At 41.3% G+C, this 14,675-nt stretch overlaps 1 protein-coding gene across 4 annotated transcripts in view; it reads left to right on the forward strand.

Annotated features, from left to right (window-relative positions):
- The window catches only part of JSRP1 (junctional sarcoplasmic reticulum protein 1), a 409,477-nt gene that overhangs the window by 341,079 nt on the left and 53,723 nt on the right, over positions 1 to 14,675 (forward strand). For all 4 annotated transcript variants that reach the window (XM_053703072.1, XM_053703071.1, XM_053703069.1 and 1 more), the window contains one exon: positions 100 to 241. In XM_053703072.1, coding sequence (XP_053559047.1) covers positions 100 to 241 — 142 coding nt within the window. The remainder of the gene's footprint in view (positions 1 to 99; positions 242 to 14,675) is intronic.

Here is a 14,675-nt window from a genome sequence, read left to right on the forward strand (position 1 = left end):
TACAGTATTTGTGTTAACTATAATTATCTGCATGAGAATTTAAGAAATGCAAAGTATCACACTAAACAAGTTACTGGACTCCGTTTTTCTCTTCTACAGGCCACAAGTGAGTCCAAAAAGACGTGTGCGCTGCAGATCACAGAAGACCTGGACGAGTTTGTGGAAAACTCCAATGAGTCTGGAGAAAAGAAACCTCGGACCATATCTAAACCAACAAAACGCATTGTTGAAGCCAAGCCAGGTTAGGGACGTTACACTTAATATGGCATTTGTAAAAATCTTTTTTCTTTCATGAATCCACGATCCATTACACATGGGATTCAACTCCTGCCCACTAGGGGGAAGCAAAGTTTCCCAAAACTCTGAAGAGTACTTCATCCTTCCCACCTCACTGGTTTGCCAGTCTAAATCTTTGCCTCCCAGGAGATGGGTGAAAAATTAAAACCAATTGGAGGCCCATTTTTCGCTCACAGTGCTACTACAGAAGGACAGGGGGAAGATTGGAGTAAAGGATAATGACACAATTACTCCCGGTGAGGTGTTTTCAATATACTCCATATAGTGAACCTCTGCTGTGACGTACACAGAACTGTATGGGCTTTCTACTTGAACTAGTTAGTGTGATGTGGAAAAAAGAGGAACCACAAAAGGATGCATTATAGCACTCTCTGCCCAGCATGACATTGGCAAAAAAAAAATCTGTTAAAACATAACTTTTATTTACAACTTAAAATATGGGACCAATAAAAAATAATACAATTTATTGAAAATATAGAGTGCTTCAGTGTTATAATTCTTGTGTTATAATCACAAGAATAACAATAATGGGGTTAATAATATATAGTAAAAACTATAGCAATACTATCTGATGAGCAACCTGTAATAATCTTTATGAGTGATTATATAATAAGGACTCCCATAAAGTCTAATAAAATATCTTAACCAAACATGGTATAATATTAATTCTGGATACCTTGTTGTTGTCATGGTGAAATGTATGTGAATCTCCTGTATAATTGATCACATTAGAAATAAAGGATATATTAAATAGTCTTATTTATGAGTCCTAAGTAAGGATATGAATAAGTAATAATTGTTTATCTTCTCCTACAACTAGCTGGCCAGTTGGAACTAATACATGTTATGTGATGTTGTGCTTTAACACTTGAATGGAAACAGTTGGATATCCTATTATAATAAATATATGTGTTTTATCTTGTAGTATAACCTTGCCACTGTTAGCTGTTATTAGACTTATACAACTAATATTACCCCCTTAATATAAATAATATGATTTAAAGTTAAGTCTTGTTAATATCACTCAAGTATTTCACCTTATATCAAACCTGGCATGCAGCTGCTATATTCTTAGTGCTTAATAAATAAACAGACAATAAGACGTTATATGTAGCAGTGATGTTAATATATATTTCATATACAAGCGACCATGTTAAGCACAGTCTTATTATACCTGTACTAGCTCTAAACAAAATAAGATATAAGATGTCCGTTAAGCTTTGTATAATTTGTTTAGCAGTTATAGTAGAAGTACAAATTAACAGATTAGTCAGTCTGTTTTTCTTATTAAACAAATTATAATGCTGGTTAGATAGTAACCGTTATTAGCGTGTAGCTCACGTGTTATCGAGTGCTAGGTTGTGTTCACAATACTTGAAGTACTCTATTTCTGCAGGAGGTAAGACCAGTAGAGTGGATGCAGTTCAGGTAAGTACATTTACAAAATTTTGCACTCACATAGGCAACAGGCTATTAGTAGGTGCAATCGTGGACACATTGGATCATAGCCAGGGGACATATTTATAAGACCGTTTGCACCACGTCATACTATAGTTTAATTTGATCTTGTGCATACTTATGGGGATTACTGTGTGGAACCTTTTTTTTTTTTTTTTTTTTTAAATATGTTTTTTATTGAGTTGATAGAAAGAAAAAAAATACAGACAATCAGTATATTGCATCATACAGAGAAATATACAGGTGTTATGAAACTAGTAATGTACACTAGGACATTCAATAAGAATTGTTGCAGAATGGTAACACACATCAAGATTGTGGAATGTCTCAGAATATAATAGTCTGTATGGAGAAATTTGAACAAACAGCGTATCACCTCTATTTTTGATTATTTAAACAGATAAGTCATAAAAACTGAGATTACATTTAACATTGTAAAAACAACATATATCAATCAAAACATTGGGCTTAAAGACATGAGCAGATTGCAATCTAGTATAGTTAGATCATATTAGGTTATGGGTAAATCAGCCTACATATGGAGATAAAGTAGGGCAAGATACTGTTATGAATTTCTCGTAGCCTCCAAGCATTTCTGGTCTAATTGGAGAAGGGCGGTAATTAGTTTTAGTAGGGTGACTAGAGTAACTCTTGGATGTTCTGTGAAACGCTAATGGGGGGAGGAGATTTTTCTCTGGATGTTTCTAGCCTACCACGGAAGCTATAAAAGTAATTTCCCTATCTATGTAGCCAGGGGTCCTAAATCTCCCAAAATGTGTCTAGCTTATCTTGAGATTTATAAAAATGTTTTTCCATATTGGCCATATAGTCAACCAAAGCAATAATCGCTAGGAGTTGTGGAGGATCCTGCTTTTTCCAATAGCGAGCTATACATAGTTTAGTTGCTGATAGAATATAGATCATCAATCTCTTGATGATGTTTCTGGGACCACGCCATCGAAAATATGCAACAAGGCATATGCTGGTGTGAGGGTAGAAATAATATTTAAGGAACTGAGCAGGGCAGTGACCTCTTGCCATAAATGGGTTTATTTCGGGCAATCCCACCATACATGTAGATCCGTACCGATGGCTCGACACATTTGCCAACAAAGTGGCGAGGAAGTCAGAAACATTTTAGAAACCCTGGGGGGAGTCCTATGCCATTTAAGCAGGATTTTGATATAATTTTCTAAGACCGTAACGTAAGGAGGGAACTTTCCGTCCAATTTTAGACCTAAAGTGTCTCAACAAATTCCTCAGATTTCTGTCCTTCAAAATGGAAACCATTTGTTCCATTCTTCCCTGGGTCCAATAGGGTCAGTTCATGACAACCATAGACCTGAAGGATGCATATCTTCATGTTCCCATTCACAGGGATCATCACCAGTTTCTGAGGTTTGCCTTTCTGGACAAGCATTTCCAGTTTGTTGCTCTTCCGTTTGGCCTTGACACGGCGCCCAGAATATTCACAAATGTTCTGGGGGCATTTTTGGTAGTGGTTAGATCTCAAGGAATTTCGGTGGCACCTTACCTAGATGACATCTTGGTTCAGGCGTCATCCTTTTTAACTAGCAAAATCACATACAGAGATGTTATCTTTTCTACTTTCCCACGACTGGAAAGTGAATCTGGAAAAGAGTTCCCTTGTTCCAGCTACAAGGGTGTGTTTCTTAGAGACAATCATAGATTCCCTGTCCATGAAGATTTTCCTGATGGATGTCAGAAAATCCAAACTTCTTGTTTCATGCCTTTCTCTCCAGTCTGCCATTCAGCTCAATGCATGGAGGTGATTGGTCTGATGGTAGCTTCCATGGACATCATTCCTTTTGCTCGGTTCCATCTGAGACCCCTGCAACTATGTATGCTCAGTCAATGGAACAGAGACCATTCAGATCTATTGCAGAGGATAGATCTGGATCCCCTAACAAGGGACTCCTTCTCGTGGTATATTTCACAGGACCATCTGTCTCTGGGCACGTGCTTCCTGAGACCTTCCCGGGTGATTGTGAAAACGGACACCAGCCTGTTAGGCTGCGGAGCTGTTTGGGTCTCTCTAAAGGCTCAGGGCCTGTGGACTCGGAAAGAGTCTTTCCTTCCCATAAACATCTTAGAGTTGAGAGCAATTTCAATGCCTTGACAGCTTGGCCTCAATTATCTTTAGTCCAGTGTATCAGATTCCAATCGGACAACATCACATTGGTGGCTTACATCAACCATCAGGGGGGAAATCTGAGTTCCTTAGCAATGAAGGAGGTGACTCGCATTCTGCAGTGGGCGGAAGCTCACGATTGTCTCCTATCTGCCACCCACATTCCTGGGGTGGAAAACTAGGAGGCGTATTTTCTGAGCAGAAAGACTCAGGTGGGGGGTTCCGGAGTTGGATCTGATGGCGCCTCATCAAAACGCCAAGCTTCCAAGGTATGGTTCAAGGTCAAGAGATCCTCAGGCCATTCTGTAAAACGCTCTGGCGGTTCCTTGGAACTTCAATCTGGCATACCTTTTTCCTCCGTTTGATCTCCTTCCTCGAGTCATTGCTTGTATCAAACAGGAGAGAGCATCTGTGATTTTTATTGCTCCTGCATGGCCTCGCAGGATCTGGTTCGCATAGTTAGTGAAGATGTCACCTCTTCCACCTTGGAGGTTACCTCTGAGAAGGGACCTTCTACTTCAGGGCCCCTTCCTACATCCAAATCTAGATTCTCTGAAGCTGACTGCTTGGAGATTGAACGTCTACTTTTGGCTAGGCGTGTCTTCTCTGAGACGGTCATTGATACCATGGCCTCTATGTATGAAGCCGTCTACTTTCCTGCATTCACCGCCCCAATACGCTCGCCTAAGCTCGCCTACCATCGCTGCCGCAGACCTGAATACGTTCGCCAAAGTTATCAAGAAAGCTGTCAAGAACCTGCACACCAAGTACGGAGCGATGAGCAGCGGACTGTTGTTAACTGACAGTCATCGATCTCGCTGCTCATCGGCTTCTTCGCAGCTTTCTTGCTACCCTGTCACTAAGCACCCACACTAAACTACACTGTTTTACCCCCTAAACCGCTGCTCCTGGACCCCGCCGCAACTATAATAAATATATTAACCCCTAAACTGCCGCTCCCGGACCCCGCCACCTACATTATACCTATTAACCCCTAATCTGCCGCCCCCTATACCGCCGCCAACTATATTAAAGTTATTAACCCCTATCCTGCGGATCCCGGACCCCGCCGCAACTAAATTAAATGATTAACCCCTAAACCGCCGCTCCCGGACCCCGCCGCCACCTATATTAAACTTATTAACCCCTATCCTGCCCCCCTATACCACCGCCACCTATATTAAACTTAATAACCCCTAAACCTAAGTCTAACACTAACACCCCCCTAACTTTAATATTATTTTAATAAATCTAAATAAAACTTACTATTATTAACTAAATTATTCCTATTTAAAAATAAATACTTACCTGTAAAATGAACCCTAAGATAGCTACAATATAATTAATAATTATATTGTAGCTATTTTAGGATTTAATTTTATTTTACAGGCAACTTTGTATTTATTTTAACCAGGTACAATAGTTATTAAATAGTTATATAACTACCTAGCTAAAATACTTGCAAAATTACCTGTAAAATAAATCCTAACCTAAGTTACAATTAAACCTAACACTACACTATCATTAAATAAATTAACCACAATTACCTAAAATTAAATTCAATTAAATAAACTAAACTATAGTACAAAAAAAAAACACTGAATTACAAGAAGTTTAAACTAATTACACCTAATCTAAGCCCCCTAATAAAATAATAAAGCCCCCCAAAATAAAAAAATGCCCTACCCTATTCTAAATTACAAAGTAATCGGCTCTTTTACCAGCCCTTAAAAGGGCTTTTTGCGGGGCATTGCCCCAAAGTAATCAGCTTTTTTACCTGTAAAAAAAAATACAACCCCCCCAACATTAAAACCCACCACCCACATACCCCTACTCTAACCCACCCAAACCCCCCTTAAAAAAAACCTAACACTAACCCCCTGAAGATCTCCCTACCTTGAGTCGTCTTCACCCAGCCAAGCCGAATTCTTCATCCAAGCGGAGCAAGAAGAAGTCCTCCATCCGGTAGAAGTCTTCATCCAAGCGGGGAAGAAGAGGTCCTCCATCTGGTAGAAGTCTTCATCCAAGCGGTGTCTTCTATCTTCATCCAACCGCGGCTCCATCTTCCAGACCTCCGATGCGGAACATCCTTCTGGCCCAACGGACTAACAGCGAATGAAGGTTCCTTTAAGGGACGTCATCCAAGATGGCGTCCCTCGAATTCCGATTGTCTGATAGGATTCTATCAGCCAATCGGAATTAAGGTAGGAAAAATCAGATTGGCTGATTCAATCAGCCAATCGGATTGAAGCTCAATCCGATTGGCTGATTCAATCAGCCAATCGGATTGAAGCTCAATCCGATTGGCTGATCCAATCAGCCAATCGGATTGACCTCGCATTCTATTGGCTGTTCCGATCAGCCAATAGAATGCGAGGTCAATCCGATTGGTTGAAGACGACGACTCAAGGTAGGGAGATCTTCAGGGGGTTAGTGTTAGGTTTTTTTAAGGGGGGTTTGGGTGGGTTAGAGTAGGGGTATGTGGGTGGTGGGTTTTAATGTTTGGGGGGGTTGTATTTTTTTTTACAGGTAAGAGAGCTGATTACTTTGGGGCAATGCCCCGCAAAAAGCCCTTTTAAGGGCTGGTAAAAGAGGGTAGGGCATTTTTTTATTTTGGGGGGATTTATTATTTTATTAGGGGGCTTAGATTAGGTGTAATTAGTTTAAACTTCTTGTAATTCTTTTTTATTTTCTGTAATTTAGTGGGGGGGTTTTTGTACTATAGTTTAGTTTATTTAATTAAATTTAATTTTAGGAACATCTGTAGTGACGTAACCATTGATCTGTGTCGGACTGAGTCCTGCGTATCGTAGGTTACGTCACTATATCCTACTTTTGCCGGGCTGTAGGGCTTGTTAACCCCTTAATGACAACTGACGTACCAGGTACGTCCTGCAAAAACTTTCAGTTAGTGACAATGGACGTACCTGGTACGTCAGTTGTCTAAGAGAGTGCTGGAAACGATCGCAATCGCTTCCAGCAGCTCTCAGGGTATTGCAGTGATGCCTCGATATTGAGGCATCCTGCAATACCCTTTAAAAAGCATCCGATGCAGAGAGAGCCACTCTGTGGCCCTCTCTGCACCGGTAGCGATGGGGCCGTTCGTTGGTGGGTGGGAGCTTACAAGGGAGGAGGGTGGGCGGCCCATCGCTACCCGGCATCCGGTTCCTACAAGTGCATTGTGCACGCCGGATGCTGGGAGCGTGCGGAGGGGGGCCCAGTTTGGGGAAAACTGGGTACTGGCAGACAGCTGCCAGTACCCAAGATGGTGGCAAATAGGTAGGTGGGTAGGGTTAGAGAGCTGTTTGGGGGGGATCAGGGAGGTTGGGGGTTAAGGCAGGGGTCCATCACAGCTGAATAATTAAAAAAAACAAAAAAAAACACCTTTTATTTTAGTACTGGCAGACTTTCTGCCAGTACTTAAGATGGCGGGGACAATTGTGGGGTGGGGGAGGGAAGAGAGCTGTCTGGGAGGGATCAGGGGGTGGGATGTGTCAGGTGGGAGGCTAATCTCTACACTAAAGCTAAAATTAACCCTGCAAGCTCTCTGCAAGCTACCTAATTAACCCCTTCACTGCTGGGCATAATACAAGTGTGGTGCGCAGCAGCATTTAGCGGCCTCCTAATTGCCAAAAAGCAACGCCAAAGCCATATATGTCTGCTATTTCTGAACAAAGGAGATCCCAGAGAAGCATTTACAACCATTTGTGCCATAATTGCACAAGCTGTTTGTAAACAATTTAAGTGAGAAACCTAAAATTGTGAAAAATGTCACTTTTTTTTTATTTGCTCGCATTTGGCGGTGCAATGGTGGCATGAAATATACCAAAATGGGCCTAGATCACTACTTTGGGTTGTCTACTACACTACACTAAAGCTAAAATTAACCCTTCAAGGTCCCTACAAGATCCCTAATTAACCCCTTCACTGCTGGGCATAATACATGTGTGGTGCACAGCGGCATTTAGTGGCCTTCTAATTACCAAAAAACAATGCCAAAGCCATATATGTCTGCTATTTCTGAACAAAGGGGATCCCAGAGAAGCATTTACAACCATTTGTGCCATAATTGCACAAACTGTTTGTAAATAATTTCAGTGAGAAACCTAAAGTTTGTGACAAAATTTGTGAAAAAGTGAACGATTTTTTTTATTTGCTCGCATTTGGCAGTGAAATGGTGGCATGAAATATACCAAAATGGGCATAAATCAATACTTTGGGTTGTCTTCTAAAAAAAAATATATACATGTCAAGGGATATTCAGAGATTCCGGACAGATATCAGTGTTCCAATGTAACTAGCGCTAATTTTGAAAAAAAGTGGTTTGGAAATAGCAAAGTTCTACTTGTACTTATTGCCCTATAACTTGCAAAAAAAGCAAACAACATGTAACCATTGGGTATTTCTAAACTCAGGACAAAATTTAGAAACTATTTAGCATGGGTGTTTTTTGGTGATTGTAGATGTGTAACAGATTTTGGAGGTCAAAGTTAGAAAAAGTGTTTGTTTTTTTTCATTTTTTCCTCATATTTTATATATTTTTTATATTAAATTATAAGATATGATGAAAAAAATGGTATCTTTAGAAAGTCCATTTAATGGCGAGAAAAACGGTATATAATATGTGTGGGTACAGTAAATGAGTAAGAGGAAATTACAGCTAAACACTAACACTGCAGAAATGTAAAAATAGCCATTGTCATTAAGGGTAAGAAAACTGAAAAATGGTCCGGTCATTAAGGGGTTAACTAAGGCGAATCAGCCTCGCCACAAATACGCTGTGGAATTCCAGTGTATTGGCGGTTGACGGCTTGATAACTAGAGGCCCAAGTTCCAGGCTCGTAAACCTGTTACTCGCAAGATTTGCCATAAGGTATGGTGCAAATACCTTTATTGGTGTGAATCGAAGGGTTTCTCTTGGAGCAGAGTAAGGATACCCAGAATTTTGTCATTTCTCCAGGAGGCCAGGAGAAGGGTTTGTCAGTCAGTACTCTGAAAGGTCAGATTTCTGCACTGTCTATTCTTTTGCACAAACGTCTGGCAGATTTGCCGGATGTCCAATCTTTTGTTCAGGCTCTGGTTAGAATCAGGCCTATGTTTAAACCTATTGCTCCTCCTTGGAGTCTTAACCTTGTTCTTAAAGTTTTGCAACAGGCTCCATTTGAACTGATGCATTATGTTGATATTAAATTGTTATCTTGGAAGGTTCTGTTTCTTTTTGCTATTTCTTCTGCTCGCAGGGTTTCTGAACTATCAGCCCTGCAGTGTTATTCCCCTAATCTTATTTTCCATGCAGATAAGGCGGTTCTTCGTTCTAAGCTGGGATTTCTTCCTAAGGTAGTGTCGGATCACATTATTAATCAGGAAATTGTCATTCCTTCTTTTTGTCCCAATCCTTCTTCAAAGAAGGAACGTCTTTTGCATAACTTGGATGTTGTGTGTGCTCTAAAATTTTACCTTCAAGCAACTAAAGATTTTCGGCAATCTACTGCCCTGTTCTTTGTTTTCTCTGTTGAGCTTAAGGGTCAGAAGTTCACTTCTACTATCCTTTCTCTCTGGTTGAGAAGTGTTATCTGGTTAGATTATGACAGCTGAACAGCGACCTCCTGAGAGAACAACGGCTTATTCCACTAGGGCTGTATCCTCTTCCTGAGCTTTCAAACATTAAGCTTCTGTTGAGCAAATTTGCAAGGCGGCAACTTGGTCCTCTCTGCATACCTTTTCCAAATTCTACAAATTTGATACTTTTGCCTTGGCTGGGGCTTCCTTTGGGAGAAAAGTTCTTCATGCGGTGGTGCCTTCTGTTTAGGTCCGCCTGCCTTGTTCTCCCTCCCTTTTCATTCTGTGTCCTCTAGCTTGGGTATTGGTTCCGTTTGTAATTGGAATGAAATCGTGGACTCTCCATGCCATAGGAAAGAAAACAAAATGTATGCTTAACTGATAAATTTCTTTCTTTTCGGGGATGGAGAGTCCACGATCCCGTCCTTATTTAAATTTAAGAAGGCAGCTTTTTTTGTGTTAACCTCAGGCACCTCTATACCCTTGTGTTATCATCTTATTTTTCTGTTTCTCTTTGGCCAAATGTCTGGGGGTTATTGGTAAGGGAAGTGACACTTAACAGCTTTGCTGGAGTGCTCTTTGCTTCCTCCTGCTGGCCAGGAGTTGAATATCCCACTAGTAATTGGAATGAAGTCGTGGACTCTCCATGCCCAGAAAGAAAGAAATTTATCAGGTAAGCATAAATTTAGTTTTTTTTCTTTCATAATTCATATAGCGCATGCAATTTTAAGCAAATTTACTCCTAGTATCAATTTTTCTTCATTCTCGTGCTATCTTTATTTATATGAAAAGTTTAGGAGCCGGACAATTCTTTGTTCAGCACCCTGGTTACCGTATATTTTGCATAGTGCAATGCAGGCGCACTCAGGTGTTTATTTTTGCACGGTGCTGTCTCTTTGTTGCTCTTCTGAATTTGGTCCTTGCGTGCTACCAAGTTGCTCTGCTGTCTCGGGTTAGTGTGCTTTGTTTGTCAATAGTTAGTTCTGTATTTTGGCACCGCTTTATACCGTTTCCCACATTATATGGCTGTTTCTTGCTATGCTCTCGCTTCTGCTGTCCGTTCCAATCGGCTTCACCTGTGCTGCTAGTAACTATTTACTATTTGTTTAAGGGGGTAAGTTTTACTTTAATTATAAGTGTCAAACTGATTTTTTACTTAGATTATACTCACTTCTGTTGTACTGATCTCTCATTATTCTCAGATTTTTTCTGAAAAGATCCCTGAATTTTTTTGTTTTGTTCTTCTTTTTAAAGTACATTACTGTGGTGTATTAAAGGGACAGTAAAGTCAAAATTAAACTATCATGATTCAGATAAGGCATGCAATTTTAACATCTTTCCAGTTTACTTTTGTCATCAAATTTCCTTTGAGCTCTTGGTATTCTTTGTTGAAGGCTAAACCTAGGTAGTCTTATAGGCTGATTTCTTCTGACCTATCATGTACTTCTGACCCTCTCAGCTACTTACAAACTCATATTCTATATCCTCAGATCCATCCTCTGAGGAAGATGTACTTTCTGGCTTTGAGTGGTCAGCTTCAGTTCTAGATACTGAATTCTCCTGTTTCAGATTGAACATCTTAGAACTCTCTTAAAGGAGATGTTGAGTATCTTAGGGGTACAGCATTATAAGAATACGGATTCATTAAGCAATTGGATTTCATTTTCAATCTGTCTGTAGACCCCAGAGATTTTTTTTATTTAGCTTTTTGAGGCTATAAATGAAATCATTACCAAGGAATAGTGCAGACCTGTTTTTTATTTCCAGCCAACTTCGGCATTCAAGAAAATGTTTGCTTTTCTTATGGCTAGTGTGGAGCTTTCGGAAACAGTTCCAAAGATAGATGGTGTTATTTCTTTCCAATGGCATGGAGAGTCCACAAATCCATTCTAATTACTAGTGGGAATTCAACTACTGGTCAGTAGGAGGAGGCAAAGAACACCCCAACAAGGCTTTAAGTATCCCTCCCCTTCCATAATCCCCAGTCATTCTTTGGCTTTGTTAATCTAGGAGGACTGTGAAGATGGTGCTCTGAAGAATATTCAAGATTTCTTTTTCTTTTAATAGGCATATCAATCAAAACATTGGGCTGAAAGACATGAGCAGATTGCAATCTAGTACAGTTAGATCATATTAAGTTATGGGTAAATCAGCCTACATATGGAGATAAAGTAGGGCAAGATACTGTTATGAATTTCTCGTAGCCTCCAAGCATTTCTGGTCTAATTGGAGAAGGGCGGTAATTAGTTTTAGTAGGGTGACTAGAGTAACTCTTGGATGTTCTGTGAAACGCTAATGGGGGGAGGAGATTTTTCTCTGGATGTTTCTAGCCTACCACGGAAGCTATAAAAGTAATTTCCCTATCTATGTAGCCAGGGGTCCTAAATCTCCCAAAATGTGTCTAGCTTATCTTGAGATTTATAAAAATGTTTTTCCATATTGGCCATATAGTCAACCAAAGCAATAATCGCTAGGAGTTGTGGAGGATCCTGCTTTTTCCAATAGTGAGCTATACATAGTTTAGTTGCTGATAGAATATAGATAATCAATCTCTTGATGATGTTTCTGGGACCACGCCATCGAAAATATGCAACAAGGCATATGCTGGTGTGAGGGTAGAAATAATATTTAAGGAACTGAGCAGGGCAGTGACCTCTTGCCATAAATGGGTTTATTTCGGGCAATCCCACCATACATGTAGATCCGTACCAATGGCTCGACACATTTGCCAACAAAGTGGCGAGGAAGTCAGAAACATTTTAGAAACCCTGGGGGGAGTCCTATGCCATTTAAGCAGGATTTTGATATAATTTTCTAAGACCGTAACGTAAGGAGGGAACTTTCCGTCCAATTTTAGACCTAAAGTGTCTCAACAAATTCCTCAGATTTCTGTCCTTCAAAATGGAAACCATTTGTTCCATTCTTCCCTGGGTCCAATAGGGTCAGTTCATGACAACCATAGACCTGAAGGATGCATATCTTCATGTTCCCATTCACAGGGATCTTCACCAGTTTCTGAGGTTTGCCTTTCTGGACAAGCATTTCCAGTTTGTTGCTCTTCCGTTTGGCCTTGACACGGCGCCCAGAATATTCACAAATGTTCTGGGGGCATTTTTGGTAGTGGTTAGATCTCAAGGAATTTCGGTGGCACCTTACCTAGATGACATCTTGGTTCAGGCGTCATCTTTTTTAACTAGCAAAATCCCATACAGAGATGTTATCTTTTCTACTTTCCCACGACTGGAAAGTGAATCTGGAAAAGAGTTCCCTTGTTCCAGCTACAAGGGTGTGTTTCTTAGAGACAATCATAGATTCCCTGTCCATGAAGATTTTCCTGATGGATGTCAGAAAATCCAAACTTCTTGTTTCATGCCTTTCTCTCCAGTCTGCCATTCAGCTCAATGCATGGAGGTGATTGGTCTGATGGTAGCTTCCATGGACATCATTCCTTTTGCTCGGTTCCATCTGAGACCTCTGCAACTATGTATGCTCAGTCAATGGAACAGAGACCATTCAGATCTATCGCAGAGGATAGATCTGGATCCCCTAACAAGGGACTCCTTCTTGTGGTATATTTCACAGGACCATCTGTCTCTGGGCACGTGCTTCCTGAGACCTTCCCGGGTGATTGTGAAAACGGACACCAGCCTGTTAGGCTGCGGAGCTGTTTGGGTCTCTCTAAAGGCTCAGGGCCTGTGGACTCGGAAGGAGTCTTTCCTTCCCATAAACATCTTAGAGTTGAGAGCAATTTCAATGCCTTGACAGCTTGGCCTCAATTATCTTTAGTCCAGTGTATCAGATTCCAATCGGACAACATCACATTGGTGGCTTACATCAACCATCAGGGGGGAAATCTGAGTTCCTTAGCAATGAAGGAGGTGACTCGCATTCTGCAGTGGGCGGAAGCTCACGATTGTCTCCTATCTGCCACCCACATTCCTGGGGTGGAAAACTAGGAGGCGTATTTTCTGAGCAGAAAGACTCAGGTGGGGGGTTCCGGAGTTGGATCTGATGGCGCCTCATCAAAACGCCAAGCTTCCAAGGTATGGTTCAAGGTCAAGAGATCCTCAGGCCATTCTGTAAAACGCTCTGGCGGTTCCTTGGAACTTCAATCTGGCATACCTTTTTCCTCCGTTTGATCTCCTTCCTCGAGTCATTGCTTGTATCAAACAGGAGAGAGCATCTGTGATTTTTATTGCTCCTGCATGGCCTCGCAGGATCTGGTTCGCAGAGTTAGTGAAGATGTCACCTCTTCCACCTTGGAGGTTACCTCTGAGAAGGGACCTTCTACTTCAGGGCCCCTTCCTAGATCCAAATCTAGATTCTCTGAAGCTGACTGCTTGGAGATTGAACGTCTACTTTTGGCTAGGCGTGTCTTCTCTGAGACGGTCATTGATACCATGGCCTCTATGTATGAAGCCGTCTACTTTCCTGCATTCACCGCCCCAATACTCTCGCCTAAGCTCGCCTACCATCGCTGCCGCGGACCTGAATACGTTCGCCAAAGTTATCAAGAAAGCTGTCAAGAACCTGCGCACCAAGTACGGAGCGATGAGCAGCGGACTGTTGTTAACTGACAGTCATCGATCTCGCTGCTCATCGGCTTTTTCGCAGCTTTCTTGCTACCCTGTCACTAAGCACCCACACTAAACTACACTGTTTTACCCCCTAAACCGCTGCTCCTGGACCCCGCAGCAAACTTTTAAAAAAATAAAAAAATAATAATAGGATCTGGTGGGGGTACTGGGGGGGGGGCAGCTACACTACAGAAAAAAACGAAAAAACGACAAAAAAAAACAAAAAAAAAACCACTTTATTTTTTGGGGAAAACTGGGTACTGGCAGACAGCTGCCAGTACCCAAGATGGTGGCAAATAGGTAGGTGGGGAGGGTTAGAGAGGTGTTTGGGGGGGATCAGGGAGGTTGGGGGTTAAGGCAGGGGTCCATCACAGCTGAATAATTTTAAAAAAAAAAACACCTTTTATTTTAGTACTGGCAGACTTTCTGCCAGTACTTAAGATGGCGGGGACAATTGTGGGGTGGTGGAGGGAAGAGAGCTGTCTGGGAGGGATCAGGGGGTGGGATGTGTCAGGTGGGAGGCTAATCTCTACACTAAAGCTAAAATTAACCCTGCAAGCTCTCTACAAGCTACCTAATTAACCCCTTCACTGCTGGGCATAATACAAGTGTGGTGCGCAGCAGCATTTAGC

Source organism: Bombina bombina, chromosome 2, assembly GCF_027579735.1.
Source record: "Bombina bombina isolate aBomBom1 chromosome 2, aBomBom1.pri, whole genome shotgun sequence".
Lineage (NCBI taxonomy): Eukaryota > Metazoa > Chordata > Amphibia > Anura > Bombinatoridae > Bombina > Bombina bombina.